The 22,141-nt window shown below is 30.5% G+C and overlaps 2 protein-coding genes across 3 annotated transcripts; one reads left to right on the top strand and one right to left on the bottom strand.

The window, feature by feature from the left end:
- Positions 1-993: 993 nt before the first annotated feature.
- Positions 994-2,699, bottom strand: LOC8265938 (NAC domain-containing protein 104). 2 transcript variants are annotated; one of them, XM_025159003.2, is made up of 3 exons: positions 1,995-2,699; positions 1,520-1,794; positions 994-1,242 (listed from the first exon to the last, which is right to left on the bottom strand). In XM_025159003.2, the coding sequence occupies exons 1-3, from the start codon at positions 2,158-2,160 to the stop codon at positions 1,219-1,221; spliced, it is 465 nt and encodes a 154-aa protein (XP_025014771.1). In that variant the 5' UTR covers positions 2,161-2,699; the 3' UTR covers positions 994-1,218. The 2 variants fall into 2 exon arrangements, with proteins under 2 accessions (XP_025014771.1, XP_002528415.1); XM_002528369.4 differs by having other exon boundaries at positions 994-1,226; positions 1,995-2,694.
- Positions 2,700-15,837: 13,138 nt separating this feature from the next.
- On the top strand, positions 15,838-17,323 carry LOC8265937 (chemocyanin). The gene is made up of 2 exons (XM_002528368.4): positions 15,838-16,091; positions 16,867-17,323. The coding sequence occupies exons 1-2, from the start codon at positions 15,893-15,895 to the stop codon at positions 17,217-17,219; spliced, it is 552 nt and encodes a 183-aa protein (XP_002528414.2). The 5' UTR covers positions 15,838-15,892; the 3' UTR covers positions 17,220-17,323.
- Positions 17,324-22,141: the final 4,818 nt, after the last annotated feature.

Here is a 22,141-nt window from a genome sequence, read left to right as displayed (position 1 = left end):
GCTTGGTGTTGGGACATGTTTGCTTTGCTTTTATCAAATTAGTAACTAATAGTACGTGGTCATGACAGCAGTAGTGAGCTACTGTAATGGCCATGGTAGATGGTTCTTTGGGCGGTGAAATAACTGGAATGAAATAGCAAATGAATTTTAAAAGATAATAATGAGAGCATTTGATTAAAAGTATAATAGATTTTCTCAAGATTTGATGGAAAAAAGAAACAAGAAAAAACTGGTGAAACCAAATTTAATTTACCTACTTTTCCCTGTTTTCTTTTTACAACAGAACTAGAAACCTGGATTTAGAGCTAGAAAAAGAAGCCTAGTCCTGTAATTGCAATTCTGATGAACAAAGAACTCCAAACTTGAGGGGTGACATATATATATAGTCATCTAATCATAAGAATATCGGAAGCCAGTGTGCGTATGTATAAATGACTGGCGTGGCCACTATAAAGTGCGAGTGTGTGTGTGAATGCTTGCATCAGAGATGACCCAATGCTTCAATAAGCAGCCACATAACATTAAAAAAAAAATAATAATAAATAAAAAGAAAAGAAAAGAAGGAAATGAAGGGATATATAATGTTGTCCCTTTGGATTTGTGATACAAGACAACTACCAAATTCCATCAAACTACACGTATAAAAGCTAAAAAACAAACCAAAAAATAATAATAATAATAATAGAGGCTATTATAAGGAGAGAGATGAAGGAGCAAAGTTTTACAGTGCTCAATGGGCTCCACCTCTTTCTCACGTTTTTGCCTTCTAAACTCCCACCAATCAATCCTTGCACGTGAGAATCTCCACCTCTATGTTTTTGTTTTCCTTTTTTCCTTTTTTTTTTTTTTTTTTTAATTTAAGCTCTTGAATAATTATATCTTATATATATATACACAGTAATGGATAAAATATTTGATATATATAAATAGAGATATATATTTAGATTAAGGAAGAATTTTACTATATTTTATATTTTATGCAACAGTTGAAGCTGACTAAGTAACATTTCATTAAAACATAACAACACAAAGTTACAAGGCTACACTTGGATAGGATTACTACGACATTACATCTTGAATCGAAGTCACTAGTTTGGCAAACTTATCTCTTCCATATCTTCTAATGACAAGAAAACTTCGTCCAAGCACGAAAGTTCTGTCGATCCATCATCCTCGTCATCACAGTTTCTCTCATATACTTTACAAATAACCCATTTACTATAGTCCTGCAAGTTTATTAAACTGAAAAATGAAACCAATATAACAATACTGATGAACATCAACTGCACTGGATCATTAAAAAACAATATAACAATTGATTTATTAAAAACTTCAATTTCCCTACAATTTCTTTTATATATTTATTTTCAAATTTAGTACTCTCGGTCTAATTAATTTAAAATATATGAGATAAAAAAAATCTAAAGTGATAAAATACTATTTTAAGATAAGTTTAACATACTCTTTTGAAGTGTACATTTATTTATCGATTGTAATATATAAAGAAGGGTTAACTTACTATTTTTGGATGTCCTCTTCTTTTGGATGATCTACTACTAGAAGGACAATCCGATGATGATAATCGGTACTCCTCCATTATCCAATTAGTTTTCATTCCTCCAGGAGCTTCTCCGACGTAAAACAGTGAATATTTCTTAATTCCAACTCTCTTGTTGGCGTTTGTAAGGACAGGTTCATCAATGCCTATTGCCTTCCAGTACCCATTTTCAGTTATCCTATTCTGTGTTCTCCGGCTATAGTAGTACCATTGCCTACCTTCCGCTAGTGCTTTACCTGCATACTCCAAATATATGCATCAATAACATTATCAAAAAGTGTTCGACCCTTCGTAACATATAAGTTTTCTGGCAGTGCAGAAAGTTGAGAGCTAAGTGTTAAGATCGTATGTTATATTTATACTTTGAAAGGATTAAAAGAATTGAATAAATACGTAAAAGAAAAAAGATACAAGAAGAAGAAAGAAATATTGATACCATCAAGTTCCCATGGGTCATAAGGATAAAGATCAAGATCAGGGATGACATCGGGATGACAAGGTAAAAGAGCGGCCTTACGCTGGAGAAAATGAACAACGAGCTCTTCCTCAGTGGGATAAAATCGAAAACCGGGTGGAAGATTAACATTGTTGTTGCCACTCATCTCTACAGAGACAATCTCAATATGATATGCTTAATTCAAAGACAACAGGACAAGAACAAAGATCAACACTAGGAACACTTGTAACAATACCATATACATATATATATATAATATAAGAAATTATAATAATACAAAATATAAATTATGGAAGACAATTGTAGAAGAAGCTTTTAGGTGATGGGTGACATTTATAGGGCAGCAAGAGATAGGGAAGAGAGGAGAGGAGAGAGAAGAGAGAGAGAAAAGGACAAGTGACGTGAAAAGGAAGGCAGTTGCGGAATTCAATATAGAGGCAGAGGAGGAAGAGGAGGAGGTGATGAGTTTAATTATTTAATTTATTTGTTTATAAAAGCTTTTTTTAAAATCTAAAAACTCCAAGGCGGCGGGTAACGGAACGCTGAGATACTTCTAAGTAACGGTATCTGTAACTGTTGGACTGAGAGCCTGCAGCAGACGCAGACACAGACACAGACAGAGAGAGAGGCAGGTGTCCGCAGATTCTTTTTTTTCTTTTCTTTTGTTTTTGTTTTTGTTTTTGTTTTTGTTTTTGTCTTAAGACAAATTTAAGAAAAAAGAAAAAGAAGAAATGAAATGCAAAAATTGTGACAATCTCACTTCATGCTTATATCATGCACCTGCTGTCATCCACGCGCCAAACACAAATATGGGTTTGGTCGTGAACCATATGAAAAAATATTTTAGGGTACCCCACCCGTAGGAGTGTGCGAGTGTGTGCCTATAACCAACGATTATAATCATCTTAACTTGTATCATTTTTGACAAAATATAAATTAAAAAAAAAAAAGAAAATCAAAATGAAAAACTTATGCTGCTATTCGTACATTTTATTAGTACCAAAAAAATGAGATGAGTTTTGCTTTTTTTTTTAGTGTATTTTCTCCGTGCATTTACTAATTTTTTTAAATAATTTGGACGGATTAAAAAATATGAAACAGTTTTAAATTATTAATATCTGAATCGAAGCAATTGTTTTATTAAGAAATAATTATTATGAAATTTAACATTTTAATTCGATTGAAAATAAAACTAATTCATACTGCGTAATTGAAAATCTTACTAGAAAAACAAAATGTACCCATCATCATTCGTCCAAATCTAAAGTTTTAAACAGTATAATAAGAAATAAAATGTTTACCAACTACTTAATTCTCAATTTTATAAATAATTTATACCCTTTTATCTTTTTGTCTCTCTCCTGTTCTTTTTGATATATATGCATCTCCCCTAAAGGGTGTAATCAATAGTTAGCACGATAGAGATCTATATATATATATATATATATATACACACACCAAAATGTAAAATGCAATCAACCAGTTTCTTAAGTTGGGGAGTTCAGCTGATATCTCTTGGGTCACACACTGGACCTCTAACAGATGTCCCTTATGAAATAAATAATTAATCAATAATTAATTCTTAGGGAAGAGAACAAAATGAAAGCAATGAAAGCTAGCTACAGAAAGAAAACAAAAAAAATAAACGTAACAGTGAAGTTATGGTAATACTTGTGTGCTTATTTGCAAACTAGTGTCACCTGTTACCTATTTATATACACCTAGATAGCTTCTTTCATATACTTTCTTTGACACATAAGCGTTCAATATTAAATTTTTATTACAAAGAGCAGATGTCTATAAGTAATGCTGATATATATCCCATTCTCAAATCTAATATTAGTTATGAAGTAACCTTTTGAACATTAATCTTGAACAAGTTTCTATTAGCTTTTAACAAATCTGTATTGATTTTGAGACTAAACTGATTAATTCTTAAAAAATTCTTAATCTAGATTTGGCTTATGTTCCCACCTATATAAGATATTGATAGATGATTGACATATATTCATTAGTTTTAATGATAGAGTATGTGTCAATCGGCCAATACAAAAGTATGAAGCACTGGTACATAGTGTCAATTTCATATTAGTTGTGGTATACACACCAAGTCCTGGTATGAATTTTTTCTAATTTTTACTTACACTAAATGTATACACCGTAATAAATAAGATAATGATACATATTAATAAGTATTTTACACTTTAATATTAAATAATTGATATATATTAAATTATTTAAAAATAACACGAATCACTCTGGCATATATTTAGACTAGATACAAATTTTTGGATTTGCATATACAGTGAGATTAATGAGATAATTTGCATATAAAAGCCTGCATGTAAGTTGTTACGAGAGATGTTAAGGTGGCAGGTCGAACCATATATTTTCTTGATGAGTTCAGATCTGTTGAAGTTTCCTTTCCTTTTTGGGTTTGATCCAAAGACCTTTCCCCAAAATCGGCTCATTAATAACATAATGCATGCATGTAGACTATTATTTTTAGGAAAAATAATAAACAGTACCTGTTGTTCGGATTTATAATTTTTGTCCGTATTTCTTATGAAAGTTTAAAATAAATGTTTTATTTCGTTAGTATTCTCAGGTATATTTGTGTAATATTGTCAGTAATTAATTACTGTAGTACTAACGCGACTTGGATATATCATTATTAATTATTATAAATATTAAAATGGTAAAAAGTATAATTTCTGTAATAAAAAAGATATTAAAAAATATTTTATTCTTACTTATGAATAATTTTAGTTTTTATTAAAATAAAAATTACAGATATTAATTAATTAATTGTATAAAAAATTATAGTATATTTATTAAGAAAAGAGAATGATAAAGTTATCAAATGATAAGATATTTTTATCTTAATTTTAAGTTCCACTTGATAAGTCGCTATACAAAGAGTAAACTCAAACTCAAACATAGAGAGAAGAAGACATGGGCGACTCGAGTACATAGCGACAGAATCTCTTTTTCTTTTTCCACAGACAATGTGCGGATTGGATTGAAGAAAAAGAAAAAGAAATTATAAATTTTTAGGTCTGAATCCACAATGATTATATTTCTGCAAACTTCATTTTCAACTCTCAATTCCGTAGAGTTTCTTATGGTTTTAATCTCTGCCCTATTTGATTAAATTATTCCAACGTGGCATGGACTGATACAGAAACGCACCATTAACAATCATGAAGCACGTTGAGCAAAAATCTATATATAGCTACTATTTGCCTACAGGGTGGTAAATGGGTGGGCTCATATGAATATCAGCCCACTTAGATATATCACCCATCATATATTTAAAAATCTCTGTGTGGAAAGATTAATTTTACCTAATTGGAGTAGAGTGTGAAAGAATAGATCCTGATAGCTCGTAAAAGTCTATTCTAATAATAATAATAATAATAATAAGGGATAATTGTTGTGAAACAAATAATAATAGAAAAAGAATAAGAATTATTATAAAATAAAAATTAAGAACAAAGTAAATAAAGAGAAAATAGAGAATATGTAACAAAATTAATTCTATTATAGGTGTAAAGGGTTACAGAGATATAATTCTATTTATATAATAAAATTTATCCATAAATATAATAATAAACATCCAATATTAACCCAAATATTATCATAACACTCCTCATTGGATGTCTATTACAATGAATATGCCTCGTTACAACCTTACTAAGAAAAACCCTGTGGGAAAAAATCTTAGTGAAGGAAAAGAGTACTTATTCATGTAGATATGGTACTTCTAAACTAAGTATTTCTTCATTATCTTCTAGAGGACGAAAAATGTCCTTTTTCACATACAGGTGTCTAATAATCATAGGAGAACTCATTGGATAAAATTTATCTATATTAAAATATTTTAATATCTTTTCAATATAAGTTGACTGATGAATAAAAATTTCTCCAAATAAATGTTCGATCTGCAGGCCAAGATAAAACTTTATTCGTCCTAATCTTTCATTTCAAATTTAATTTTTAAATAATTTATTATTTCTCTCAATTTTTCAGGAATTCTGATGATGTTTAAATCATCAACATAAACTGCAATTATAGCAAAACCAGAATTTATTTCTTAATAAAACTATATGGATAAATTGAATTGTTAGTATATTCTTTCTTCAAAAGATATTCACTTAGGCGATTATACCATATTCGTCCAAATTGTTTCAATCCATATAAGGATTTTGTAGCTTAATTAAATATATTTCTCGTGATTTTAATTCAAGCATTTTTAGCCTTTTAATAACTTTTATATAAATGTAATTATCAAGTGATCCATATAAATAAGTTGTAACGACATCCATAAGATGCATATAAAATCATTCTAAACTTACCAGGCTACTTAAAAATCTAAATGTAATTACATTCACTTCTAGGGAATAAGTTTCTTCATAATCAATGCCAGGTTTTTGCGAGAATCTTTGTGCTACAAATCGTGCTTTGTATCTCACAATCTCATTTTTCTCATTGTGTTTACACATAAAAACTCATTTATAGCCTACTGGCTTAATATTATCAGGTGTTAAAACAATGAGCCTAAAAACTTGGCGTTTTTCTAATGAGTTTAACTGCATGGATTCCATCTTTCCATTTAGGCCAATTATTTCTTTGTCAACATTCAATGACGGACTTAGGTTTAATATCTTCACTTTCTTTTGCAATATCAATTGCCACTACATATGCAAATACATTATCGACATAGTTTTACTTCTGTTTCATCTCTTACCTGAAGTGACATAATTGATTGATATCTCATTGTTTTCATCATCTTTAGGCACTTGAACCTCTTCTGAGGTTATTTGTTCTTCTATATCTTTTATTATAAACTCTTTAGGAACATCAATTTTAGGACTGTTGCTTGGTTTATTTTGTTCCCTTTTCTTTCTTGGATTTTTATTATGGAAACTAAGTGGCCTACCACGCTTCTGGCGTGTCATGAACTCATTTGCTATAATATTAACATGTTGTCCTATAGGACATCAATTCTAGTTGGAGCATCTTCAACTGGTATATGAGATTTAATAACTCTTTTTGGATTACAAAATGCATCTGGCAATTAACTTACTATACTTTCAAATGAATGATCCTTTGAACTTCTAGTTCACATTATTTTGAATAAGGATCAAGATAATTTAATGATGGCTCATTCCAAACATTTGGTTTCTCTAATTGCTTTTTCTCTCCCCCAACTTAAGAAATAAAGCCTCATTAAAATGACATTCACTAAATCTCACAGTAAAGACATCATCTCTTAATGGCTCAAGATATTTAATGATAGGTTTAGATTCATATCCAATATATATATTCCCAATCTCCTTTAAGGTCCTATTTTTGTGCGATGTGAAGGGTCAATTAGGACATAAACAACACTCCAGAAATTCTCAAATTGGAAATATTTGTGTCACGACCCCACCCGTGGGCCCGTGACCGGCACTAGGGAATGGGTAGGCTTAAGGCCACCGAAACCCGTAGTAAGCCTGACACTCACTGATTTAAACAAATCTCATCTCAAATTAATATTATTAAAACCACAAATCATCTTAATAGTTACACTTTACAAAAATTACTTCGGTCTACCAGAAAAACTAGGCGAGACCCGAAGCTCAGAAAATTTACAACTGATACATCTACTATTACTACTTTGGAGAATCTAAGATTTACCATTTTACATACCAAATCAAATACTTCACCCGATTATGAAGGAGTCGGGTTACTGAATAAGAGTCGCGAGAGGACTAACAGTCACAAATCTGAAAAAAAAAAAAATGGAGACTGTCAGTCTCGAGAGTGAGTTAAAATCAAATAATCTAGAGACTATTGCTTCTTCTAAAAAAAAAAACATAGATTATTCAAATCAGTATATTAAACCATACTATAATCATACCCTACTATTTCCTTCACATAAAATATTAATCATTCGAATCAAAATATCAACCATGCACGTAAATACAATCCATATTATAATCATTTACCATAATAAATTAATAAATAAATAAATAAAAATATATTTTTACTTTTACGGGATGAGTGGCTCAGTAGAACCCTAACCCCAAATTCTAACAGCCATTTTGGCTCTCTTAATCTAATAAGACTGGCGCCCAGAGAGCAAGCTCGATCAGGGTCCTTACCTCCACCCTGAACACTTGAATTCCAAATAAGCCGGCGCCCAGAGAGCATCGCTCGATCAGGGACCTTAACTCCGACAATCAACTGAACTCAGCCCAGAGAGCAATGCTCGATCAGGGCAAACAAATCCATAATAACCTTATGTCCATGATCATTACCGGTGCGCACGCGGTCCTGATGTAACCCATCAGGCGGCATGTTCTACAAGCCACATTTCCCAAATCGAAATCATCACATATAATAAATAACAATTAACATTTAAGAGTAAGACATCAGGCAACTCATGTGGAAAACTGATAATATTTGGTATTATCATAACATTACTATAATAATACTTATTTTACCTTTAATAACGAATAATTCAGTGAAATTATTTACGTTGCGAAACTAATAACCATATTAAGCATAAACTTTCAAAATAGCATATTAAAATCAAACTTAGCAATAGCGCAATGATTAAATGACTTTAACTCACTGGTTTGGCGACCTCCTAGCTCTGCTCCGGTCTAAGAATCTCGACTCAGGAACTACCGAAAATTCGGCAGAACCTCCCCTACAACACGAACATTACCCCCCGTAAAAACGGGTCCAGGACCTGCCAGAAAAATACTCCAAATATCCAACAATTTAAACAACGGGAGTCGGGTCCCCAAACTTCACTATTTCCGACCTCGCCACACAAAGACAAAATACGACTATGGCGGTGCCAATCGGCGGACAAATATTTATGACTCACAAATATCATCAAATACTCAATATAATCCAATAGACACAAATTTAAAATCAAAGGATTTCTAAAATTAACGGGCCAAAGAAAATTACCGAGACGCTCGATCGCTCGGTCGACTCTCCGTGGCCGGTCGATCGACGATCCGAACACACCATCGGACTCACCGGCAGCGATGACGATCCCCGCCCGATTTTCCGATCCGACACCCGATCATCCGGAGAGATTTACGGATGATCTCGACCGTCGATTCGCAAACGAAGCCCGATCGCCACGAAACCGATGCCATCGCGAAGCTTGAGCCGAGGAGAGTCGGGATACATCCTCCGATCATCCATCCTCCGGAGCTCACGGGAAAAGCCCAAAACACGGCCGCCACCACTTCGCGAACTCTCTCCTCCGGCCACCAAAACCGGCCGCCAAAAGGAAGCTCTCCGAGCCGATCGCCACCGAGATCGGCCGGAAGGCCGGAAGCTGGAACGACGGAAGCCGGCCGCCACACGTCGCATTCCGCCCGCCGCCACCCTCCACCGCCACCATCGTGCTTCCGCTCCTTCCGACGTCAACAGCCTCGGTCCAGTCCACCATGACACCGACTCTCTCTCCTTTCTTCTTCCTTCTTTCTTTTCTCTTTCCCCGATTTCTTTCCCTTCAATATCGACATTTGACCCCTGAACTTTTTCTTATTACAATTTGGTCCCTCAACTTTCTTAATTACTTACAATTCCATCCTGCAGAATTTCAATTTGACCCCCAAACTTCTTTTTAGCCTTTCAATTAAGCCCTTAACTATTTAATTTGGGCCAAATCCGAATTATTGAAAATACACAATTACAAAAATACCCCTGACTGACATATTTATTTACGAAAATACCAAACTCACAAATTTCCATTAAAACCCCATAAAAATAAAATTATACTTTTAATCCTTATTCCAAAATAATCCTCCAATTAAATCCTACACACAATTAAATTAAATAATCAATTTCCAACTTAAAATTTAATACTACTAATCAATTATAATACCAATTTTCCCAAAATTCTTTTATAAAAACATCTTTTATAATTTCTTCCAAAATTTTCCGATATATAATTTTACTTATATAAATATGCTCTTGGGAAAATTTGAATAACCAAAATAAAAAATATAATTTATTCCTCAAATAATTTATTTAATTAACTCCTTAAAAATTAAACTAATTGGATATGGCAAAATAATTCATTATTAAATATATAAAAATTCCGGGTGTTACAATTTGGCTCCTAGGCATAAAACAATTATGATGGTGAAAAGTTATGATAACTAGTTAACCTTATGCGAATAATAATTGCTGCATGTACAATTGTATGTCTCCAAGCAATTATTGGGAGATTTGTTTTCACAAGTAGTAGTCTAGCTATTAATTGAAGATGGTTAATAGAAGATTTTGCTATACCATTTTGAGTATGAATATGAGCTATTAGATATTCAACAGTTATTCCAATTGACATGCAATAATCATTAAAGGCCTTAGATATAAATTCATCGGCATTATTAAGACGAATTGTCTTAATAGCATATTTGTCATCACCATAGGATATCAATCAAACAAGCAGGTATTTGTCATCACAAATTACAAGAAAAATAAGGCAAAATAAAGAAAAGCAGGAAAATAGCTAAGCTGTTATAACCCTCTTACAACTAAATAACTCAAAATTAATAAAAATATGCATTAAGGGATGAAAATCCTCTAAAACTAGCAAAACGAGTGATAGATGGACGAACAACCAATTGGCTGTGTCATAAAGCCGATGAACGCCATGTACAGCTGATCAATTGTTCATAGAGCTAATAAGCTCTACAGAGGTTCTTAGGCTAGAATCAACAGTCAGATGCTTCAAACTTCGAGATACATGCACAAAAGCATAAAAGATAATTAATATACATATAAAACACACCAAAATACATAATTAAACTAGTTTTTAAGATAAATAACATAATTGAACTTTAAACAAACTTACAATAAATTAACTCAACCAAACTTGGCAACTTTATCCAAAATAAATGAAAGATCAACAATTTAACACATAAATCATGCAATTCTAATAAAATATACATAGCAAAACCTAGACCTATCATGCAAACTTACAAAGTTTATCAAATTTAAAATTCTAACATAATGTTCTAATGAGAATAATATAATTTATCAAATTTAAAATCCTAACATACTGTTCTAATGAGAATAATATAAGTTTAACAGAAAGATCATGGGATACCTATATCTAATCATGTGAATCATATAAAAAATATTAAATGGCATTTATCACATAGATCCTAGGCATGTTACTAGATTCTCAAGGAAAATCATAAAGAAAGGAAGAGAAGATCATATTGTCATCATATTATGCAGATCCTCGAGTCTCAAGAATAAAGGAGGAGATCGATTCAAAAATCGGGTAGGAATCTAGAGTATTTGGGGCTTAGTGTTTAGTTCTTAGAAATCTTAGATTGTTTACTTACCAATCGTTCTATGCTCAAATTACCAACCCCTTGGTTTAGGGTTTCCTTTTCTATTTATAGAGAAGGAAGGAGGAAACCCTAAATGCCAAGATAAACATCTTTAAATACTGATAATTACCAAGAATTATTCAATAATTAAAGGACTTATCAAAACTTTTTAAATGATAACTATTAATAAAGATCAATTTAATTACAAAAAATATTTAAAATTCAAATAGTTATCAATGAAAACCTTCTAGAAAGCATATTTTAACAATTATCAGCGTTTAAAAGTCAAAAAATACTTAAAAACGATATTAAAGCCCGAGTTTTGGCCAATCAGAACTGTGTAAAGCCAACCGGCTCTATATACTATCGATTGACTGTACGCAGAGCAGATTGGCTCTGAGTTGGCAATTCTTAAGAACTTTTATAATTTAGCCCCCTAAACTTTTTAATTGGTTCAATTTCATCCCCATCACTTAATTTTTCTGTCAATTCAGTCCAATTTTATTTCAAAAAAGACAAATCTGGCTCAATCACTTGTAACTCTAACTATAATTTAATAGTTCTCAACCCCATGAGACCCTAGAGAAGCAAAAACTTTTATCATTGGATTTTCTGTAATTCCCTCGATATGTAAATTTAGGAAATGGATGCTTACAAGGTGGATACGAATATGAGTCAACATTGTTGTACTTATCAAGTTTTATAACTATTAGAAATATAGATTATTGCCTCATGTATTTTTTCATATTAAAATAGTTTTTTCTAATATTTAAAATTATATTCTTTAGCCATAAGTACATAAAAGTACCATATGGTTTCATCATTTGATAACTTTCAACATGTATTTCTTTAAATAAAAAGAGGTATATGATTAAAAGTCATGACAAAAAAAAGTATTTCACTAGTAAAAAGTATCCATTAGCAAGAGTTTAGCCATCTTCACTCTGATCAGCCATTACTATCATATTTCTCATGTTTGATAATATGTAACAACTCAAAATATTATTATTTGACCGTTAAATTGACTTCATCAGATAAATGACTTCTTTAACCGCAATTTGACAGTCAAATATTATAACTAGGAGTTGTTAAGCTCCAAGCTCATGTTATCAAACACGGACAATATGATAATAATGTCCGATTGGAGTGAAGGTGGTTGGATCATTGCAAATTGAGACTTTTAACTGTGAGATGCCCTTTTTGTTACAATTTAGAACCACATAGCTCTCTTTGTCTAAGAAAATTACATAATAAAAATTGTAAAATAGTGAAACCACAATGTACTTTTTTGTACTTATTTCTATTTTTATTTTTTTACTTTATAATTTTGTACTATAAAGTCCTTCCGTGAGATATTTTCGTGAAACAATCGTTAGCTAGATTTGCTTTTATACTATTTACCTCTTAATTTCTAGTGTAATACACGATTAGCCTCTTATAGTTTGTTTATTATAACAGAATTCCTTTGTTTTCTAATAAAACTAACTAATACATTTTCATCCAAAATCAAGGTATTTAAAAAACTTAGTGGATAAAATAAAATTCAACTTAATTACTAAATTTATTATTAAATATCAAGCTCGTCTAAAATTATTTCTTTTATCAAATTAAGATAAAAATTTTATTTTTAGCAATACTAGAGTTATAATTTTGATAAGAAGTTTAAAGATTAATTTTTTTTTTTAGTTTTTTAAGTGTATTGACTTTCAAAATATAAAGAGATTTTAGTGCAATACACAAAATATAGGAGATAATTTATATATTGCACTAAAAATTCAAGAAAACGAAGTAAGAAATCAAACGTAATTAACTATTATTTTAATTGATATTCTAACGGAAAGATTTTTTAATATAAAATTATAAAATCAAATAACAAAAAATATAATGTTTAAATGTTAAGACGTAATTAGTATAATATAAAAAGTACAAGGAAAACTAATAATTATCCCATAAATTAATTTGGCACCTTTTCTTATTTTTTTAAGTTGTGGTTTAGGTCAAATTTTGGTCGAAAAAGTTGAGTGAAGTTATAAATAAAAATAGAAATTTCGGTCTCCAATTTTAAAAGAGTAGCGCAAAGTGCTAAAAAAACTCAAGTTAAAAAATTATTTTAAATAGACGTTATGAATATTGGAAAAGAATACAAGTAAATAGGGGTATCTTTGTGTTAATAATAAAAGGATTTTTTTATAAATTCTATAAAAATATAAAATTATTATAAAAATATATGCAAAAATTACTAACAACAAAAATGTCTAAAAATAAAATTTTATTGTCAAAAATACCCTAAAATGGAATTTTATTTATAAAAATACCTGATTCGGTTATTTCAAATAAGAAGGTATATGTTGGAGATAGTTTGAAGAAAAAATATATTTTAATAATGAATATAAGATATATTAGTTTTTTTTAAATATTGGTGTATTTTATTTGATTTTGTGATATTAATGATGAATAAATAAATAAATAAATCTAAAAGTTATTTTTCTAATTTAAAGATTTAGAGATGTGTTAAGAATATTATATTTATAAAATTAGATAAATTACCGCAAGGTAAAAAAGTATATGTTTAGTATATATTGAAGAAAAAATATATATGTTTGGTATACTTTTGACATAAATAACATCAAAAGGTATATATTTAACTACATATAGTATATATTAAGTATACGTTAAGTATCTCAACCTTTTCTAAATGAAATAAAATGTAAATTCAAAAAAATTGAATGACAAAAGGTACAAGTTTACCAAATAGTAGTATATTTTGGGTATCAAAGCTTTTTCAAATGAAACAAAAATCAACTCAAATATTTAACAACAAAATGTATATGTTTACTAAAATACGTTAGGTATTTATAAAATATCTGAAACTAATTTAAAAAAAAAAAGATGAAGAAGTGAAAAATAGATACTTTTGAAAATAACATGGGGTAACATTGAAAAAACTTAATTATTAATTAAATTCTGAATTTTACACTTTTTAACAATTTTATTCAATTGTTTCAAAATTGTAAAACAAATACCTATGCTTTTAATTTGTTTTCAAAAATAATTTCTAATAACAATTTTTGAAATTTTATTATAAAAAAGACGAGGTGGAAAGCTGATTGTGCTCACTAAAGAAATAATAATTATAAATCAGCAAAAAATAGTTTGTCCTAGACTTAATAATATGGACATTAAAAGTATCATATATGTGCATGGTTTCACACATTTTACATCTAAATGCAACAATTTTTTGTTGATCTACTAATTTTTATGTTAGTAAGTAAAATTGACTTATCTCATCATTTTTCTCATTGTAAGATTTTAAAAAATATTGTCAAAAAATATTTTTAAAAATAAATTAAAAGCATAGGTAATTGTTTTAAAATTTTAAAATTATTTAAGAAAATTATTTAAAAAATGTAAGATTTAATTTTTATTTAGTAATTAGACATTTTAACAAAATAAAAAAATTTATAACTATTCTTAAAAAATAGATAAATGGTGAAATTGCCTCATAATAAAAAGCGTTTATAAGATTGTAAAATTGACATTTACGTTTATCTAAATATTTTCTGTTCTTCAATCACATGTTACAGATAATTTATATCTACTAAGTAGTATGAACAATTTTGGAATTATTAAATGTAATATCTAATCTAAACTCAATTTAATTATTGCATTTATAAATATCAATATAGTATCATTTCTATCTAATAACTTATCTTTTTTCCAATTATAGACAGATCATAAACATTAAAAAATAATACATCACAGAGAAGGATCATAAGGGTTACTAAAGAAAAATATTTTAAAAATGTATTTATAAGATATAGAATTCATTTCAATTGGGAGAGTACTTGAGAAAATAATCAAGAGTTTAGATTCAAATAATTTAAATTAGATAGAATTTAAAACTTTATAGCAAATAGAATTATTTTTCTTGCAAATATAAAAAATAACAATTAAAAAAAGGTGAAAGAATTACTTTTATCTAATAGTTACAGAATTTATGAAATGTCAGTAGCGGCTGGTAGTTGTTCGTTCTTGCATTCTCTTAATTGTGTTTATTATTTTAATTGCAAATAATAATTAAAAATGAGTTTTAGTAATTTATTAGTTAATATACTAATTATATTCAATATATTAAGTCTAACATATTTATTTTTCTAATTTATTATATTTAACATTACTCTATTTCTTAGGAATTATTCTTATACAAATGAGATTAATTTTTATTTTTATAATATATGAGTGATTGTGCACCCAAAGAATGTTAGAACTCCTGTCGCGCAGAATAGAACCACTGGTTACACGTGACGTCCATGGCAACTTCCTACCCTAAACGATATTATCCGCCATTATTACCGAACGTTCTTCAGGTTCCCGTAGTTAGGGGAAGAAAGTTAAAAAGGAAGAAATTGCCTAGAAAAAGAGGACCTTTTGGCCTTATCCTAAGCTCCACTGTATTTATTAGGACTTTCTTTCTTTTCTGTTGGAAGACAAGTAAAGTAAATATTGGCTGAAATGGCTCTAGTCACGAAGATGACAGTGCTGGCTCTGGGTGTCGTGTTAATCAGTGTTGTAAGTGGTGGCAAATGGGTTGAAGCCGCCGATGATAATAGGGTTACACACCATGTGGTTGGAGGAGATCGTGGCTGGGATTCCTCCACTGATGTGGGTTCGTGGTCTGCCGCTAGAACTTTCAGGGTCGGAGACAGAATCTGTAATTATGCCTCTAATTCCTCTTCGTTTCTTTTTTTCTCTTCGTTTTTCCATTTCTTCGTCGAAGATTGAGACGCTGATGCATGTTATTTACCACAAACCTATGCATGTGCATTTTTTTCTTATTCATCAACGGGCAGTAAAGTATATAATAAAATATTCATTTTATATACTCATTTTCTTAACTAATTAAATTCATTTAGTATGGAAAAGAGAATTTATAGCCAAAGCTTTTTATTTTAAAAAATAGACAGTTTTAGAACAAAACTTTTATTATATTTTCGTTTGAGATTTATAATAATTATAATTAATTTTTAATTTCAACTAAAAAAAATAATGATTAATTTATGTTATATTGTGTCACATAAATCAAAATTAAAAAAACTAATTAAAAGTATAATTATTTTTGAAAAAATTAAGTTAACCGAGCAAAAAGAGTTGAATTTCTCCGACCACCAGGCCTATTTAAAAACTAAATTTTCAACTTTGTTATGATTAGTGATTGGCGAAAGCAGAAAATTTCCTATTTATAATTAAGTAAAATTAATGATTTAGTTGATGTTAATTTTACATGCAAGATTTTTAATATTGGTTGTGATTGGTGATTAAATATTTTATTTAATTTACTTTAGTTATAGTATAATTATTTATGTATTTGATTGTTTGACACATATGAGTATGATCTTATCTTAGCAAAGATTAAATTATGATCGAGTCACCTGATTGATTCCCCCGTGATGGTAGTATGTAACGTTTTCTCTGGCCTCGTGGAGCAGGGTTCACATATTCCATGGTACAGGGAAGGATAGCTGAGCTCAGGACCAAAGAGGAATACGAGTCTTGTGATGTCAGCAATCCAATCAGAATGTATACAGACGGCTTAGATGCCATCTCGCTCGAACAGGAAGGGATCCGCTATTTTGTGAGTAGCGACTCCAACAGCTGCAAGAACGGCTTGAAGCTACACGTGGAGGTGTTGCCTCACCAGACAACTGATTCACCAAAAGTCATCACATCAGAGGGCTCTGTTTCTGCTATTGCTGCTGGGCCCACACCTTCTGGTTCAGCCCAACTTGGTGCGAGCTGTGTTTTTCTGATGGCTGGATTATGGTTATCCTATTTCATATGAGTGCTATGTCAACTTATCAATTATTTGGTAATAACTCAATTTAGTAAGGGTTTTGTGGATTTAATTATCTTATTATGCCCAAACTTTGTTAGTTTCTTCTTTAATAGTCTCATTTTTTTTGTTTGTTTTTGTATCTTTTAGTTTATGTATCCCAATCGAGTTTGAAAATGCATTACATAAATGATTAAAATTCTCTTCAAATTTTATTTGAGTGAGAGAACTAATAAAAATTGAATCATTGAATTATTTTAAAGTTAAAACTAGAATAAATAGAAACAAGAATTTAAATAAGTTCAATTTTTGACCCTTCAGCTCTTTTATCATTTTGATTCCTAGGATTAAATTATTTTTAATATTTTTATATTGAATCAAGGAAATGATAAAATTGTTAAGAACTAATCTTATAAGCGACCAAATTAATGACTTAGATATAATCATAATCTTAAGGTTGAAAACCTACTTTAATTAAAATTCTTAAGAAGAAAATTATAACTGAGGGTAGTTTGATTGCTGAAAAAATAGGGTAAAAATAAAAATGAAAATGAGTAATTCTGATTGTTAGAGCATCTCCATTGCTCTTTATTTTAAAAAGTATAATTGTTATAATAAAGAGCATCTTACAAAATATTCACATATAAAGAAAGAAATATTTATTTAAGTTGTTTATGTTTTATTCTATATGTTGCTTTTATTTTCAATTTTAATTTCTGTTTTTTTATAACTTTTACCAATAGAAAAATAAGAATTATAAAAATCAATTAGATTAAATGCATAGAGATTTATAGTGTATTTATTAAAATATAGAGTAGAGAATAAAGTTCGGATCTCCATACATGAAGAGCCAAATGACTTTCTACTTTATATTTAAGAAATAAAAAGTGCATTAGAGTGTCATTTTATGATATGGCATTTTATGATATGACTCTTTAAATAAAGAGTTTGACATATAAAAATGGTGCATTAGAGATGCTCTTTGTCTTAATCAATAATTATTATGAATCACAATGCAATTCCAATATTGAGAATTACCCATTTTCCTTTTCTCTTTATGAAATGAATTTTTTTATTTTTATGAGAATCAAGTTAAATCAATTGTAAATGGTCAAACAAGTAAAGTAATATTTTATTATTTATATTTATATTATTTTTATATATTTGTTACATAATATAATAAAAAATTAAGTTTTATTATTTTTTATAATAACTAAATATTATTATTAGTATCAATAATAAATGAAAACTTAATTCTCATTTTAAACTGAATCAAACAATTGAATTTCTTTTTTGTTACCATTCGTATTTGTATTTATATTTGTATTTGTATTTGTATTTTTATTTTTGATCTTGAACCAAATGCGTCTTAAAAGTAATTTTAATTTTCCAATTGATTTAACAAATTTAAAGCTCAAACTACTACTTTGGAATGATGAATAAATATAAGGCAGTCTAATATTAATGAAAGATCAGAGAAAGAAAATGATATTCTAGGTATGCTATTTTTTCTTAGATTCGTGTCTGCGATTTTCTTCAAAACTTGCTGAATATTCTTTTTTTTTTTTTTTATAAGTTTGTTATGAACTTCAAAAGTAAGAAAATTGTGTGTATCATAAAAGAAAATTTAAAACTATTATAATTAATAAGTATATTTATATATATATTATTATTTCCCCAGCTAAAGCAGTTTCTTAGATGCTTCGCCTGTCTGTCGCTCTGTATGCTCATTTAAGCACTCATAAGTTAATAGACTAGAATTTTAGGTTCACAAAAAGCAAAACTATCATATTAAGATCTCTAGAAGAATCTTAACTCACTACTGCAGTACTCCTTCTTGAGTTTTTCATTTAGCATCAAAGGATAGTATATAACGAAACAAAAAGCTCATCCAAATACAAAAGAGATTCCAATTCCTTGGGAATACATTGAAACCACTCAAAAGGGAGGGCATTAGAAAGACGATGTTAAGCTAACCAGTCAGCTGGTTTGTTACATGAGCAATTAACATAGACAAAGGAATCAAACTCAAACTCTAGGATTAAACTTTGGATATTTGTTACAATAGCTTCAATATTCCACTCAGGTTCTAGGCTTCCTAAGTTAATGGTTGACATGAATATCAGTGAGGCTGAACAAAAGGTGGCTTCCCTAATCCCCACGTGAATAGCGCAGGTTATGGCCATGTGGAGGGCCTGGGCTTCTGGTGCCAGAGGGGACACAAACTATTCGTTTCACCCTTCATTCAATCAAACGGCCTTATGTGTTTATTACGATTATAGCAATACCAGATTCTTGTATATCTTTTTGCCATGTTGCCTTGCCGGTAATCTTAAAGATGTCTGTCCTCAGATTTGTTCTGGTTTCCCCATGTTCCTGGGGAGAAGATTGTTGCCCAGAGATATTGCCTGATCTGATCAATAAGCTTGTTTCATTCCACGCTCCCTGGATTCTTCTACTGGTGGGTATCAGGTCTGGTCCTATCTGCTAGAAAATCTTTTCATTGCAAACTTTCCAAATATACCAGCAGGTTATTGCTAACAACTCAATATGGATTTAATTTCTTTCATCGCCTCAACAATCTCGTTCCATCAACGTATTAAGATTTGAAACCATTTGGGTCAAGCTTGTACGAAGAAGAAGAAGTAAACCACGTTAGGTGAGCATGCTGGCAGAAAAATAGCATATGTTCGATCGACTCATCTTCCTTTCCATAAACTTGGCAGTTAGGTGGGACTCGAATTCCTCTGCGAGCCAAGTTCATTTGTACTAGAATAACATCACTCAATAGTTTCCATATGAACACTTTAATCTTCGGTTGTACTTTTAAACTTTATACCTTCTTTCAGTTGGACGTTTCCACTCTTGAAGAGGGGGACGCCTTGCTCCTTTCAAGTAATTCCCTGTTGGTTAGAAAGCGGTATCTCCCTTTATTATCGTGGTGCCAAATTATTCAGTCGGACTTTCCCCAACGGACCAGCGGAATAAGAAGGATGGCTCTGGCTTTTTGTTTGCTAAAAGTGTTCTTAATCATTTCAACATTCCAAGCATTAGAATCCATACGCACTAGATCCTCTAAAGATCTCTAAATTTGAGGGCCTTAAATGAAGACCTTAAAAAAGGGTAAAGTTGAAACCCATTAATCATCCCATATGAACGCGTTGTACCAATATCCAATATTCTTTCAAATCCCTTGTTGAATAAGGTTGCGCCCCTCTAACATTCCAGACAAGATCCATGACGATCTTGCTAATTTTTTGCATGCTAGAAATTTGAGAATGGGTAATATAATCCCTTGAGGACCACTGCCCATAAGCTGTTAGGGTTATGTATTCAACACTATGCCTGCTTTGCTAAACAAGCTATATGGGTAAAATGCTCCACTGGTACTAAATTTTAGCCACGTATTTCCATTTGGTACCAAACCTTCAATTTGTTTCATTTTGGTACCCCTCCTATTATTTTTATTACTTCCGTCATTACTAATGAGGATTCCGACAATTATTTGATGATGTAGCTGCCGGATTTACAAAATACCACAGACCACTTGACACATGTTTTGCTAACTCCTTTATTTTATTCTAGTCTGCAAATCAAATCACTCGTGTCCCACCCCCAAATAAATTACTCTAAATCAGAAAAATTCCCAGTTCGAGTTCCAATTCGAGTTTCTAGATTCCTTATTCGAGTTCCAATTACCCTAGATATCCCCATAGTTTCCAGATGCAGAATCAAACTCCATATCACTAAAGACAAAAACCCTTTTGATCAATTGACCCTCACTCAATTTGTTTTCAACCGCAACATTCAAAATACTCCTTGTAGCTGTCACGAGGGAAAACCTTCGAGCAATAGCTTCACAAATCAATGTAGCTTTATCAAACGAAGAATCAGTCGACGGGCATCATTTTGCAGCTATGCTAATTTTATGATGTTGCTTTGATTTCAAAGCCTCAATATCAGATTATAGTAAATTTGCAAACAAAATAACAATCGCATCAAATAAAAACCGATATTTGGCGTCTAATTTATATTTGTTTAAAGCTTTTGCAACTTTTAGCAAACTCTCTTTCTTTCCTCAGAACTCTCGCACTCTCCTTTTCTTTTTTGTTTTTTTCTTCACCCCCTTCAGTTTGTTTAACAGTTTTTTAATTTTCTTGATTGAATTTCCTTTTCTTGGAAATTCTTTTCTTTTATTTTTTCCCTTTCTTTTCGACTAATGCATTCTTTTTTCTCCAACTTTCTAACTTCAATTCCTTCAAGAATCCAATAAAGAATCTCAAGAAAATCTTTAAAATATCCAAAATCAGCAAAAGCTTTAAGATTAAGAGCAAGAATTTCAGGGTGGTGTTTTTGTAGCCAAAACATAGCTGCATAAAATCCTCTTTGTCAGACTTACCAGTACCTCTAACACCTCGTAAATTGCAAATGAGTTTGGGAGTGATCAAAGCATCACGATCCCAGGCCAATTGTAGCCATTGGATTAATTGATCAAATGGTGTATCATGTATAAGTGATTTGAGGGGTGGGAATTTTTCTGATTTAGGGTTATTTATTTGGAGGTGGGGCACAAGTGATTTGCTGACTAGGATAAAATAAAAGAGTCAGCAAAACATATTGTCAAGTGGTCTGTGGTATTTTATAAATCCAACAACCATATCATCAAATAACCGCCAGAATTTTCATTGGTACTAGCGGAAGTAATAGAAATAATAAAAGGGGTACCAAAATGAAACAAATTGAAGATTTGTTATCAAATGGAAATAAGTGGCTAAAGTTTGGTACCAGCAGGACATTTTACCCTAAGCTAGGTTGACCTTTTGGAAATCCTTGAAATCAATTCCTCCGTGGCTTTTTGGTCTTGTTGCTTTCCCCCAACTAAATCAGTGCATCTTATGTTGCTTATCTATCCCCCCACTAGAAGTTTGCAG

The sequence above is a fragment of the Ricinus communis genome, chromosome 8 (assembly GCF_019578655.1).
Source record: "Ricinus communis isolate WT05 ecotype wild-type chromosome 8, ASM1957865v1, whole genome shotgun sequence".
Taxonomy (NCBI): Eukaryota; Viridiplantae; Streptophyta; class Magnoliopsida; order Malpighiales; family Euphorbiaceae; genus Ricinus; species Ricinus communis.
Note: the sequence above shows the minus strand (reverse complement) of the source record. Positions and strands in the feature narration are given on the sequence as shown.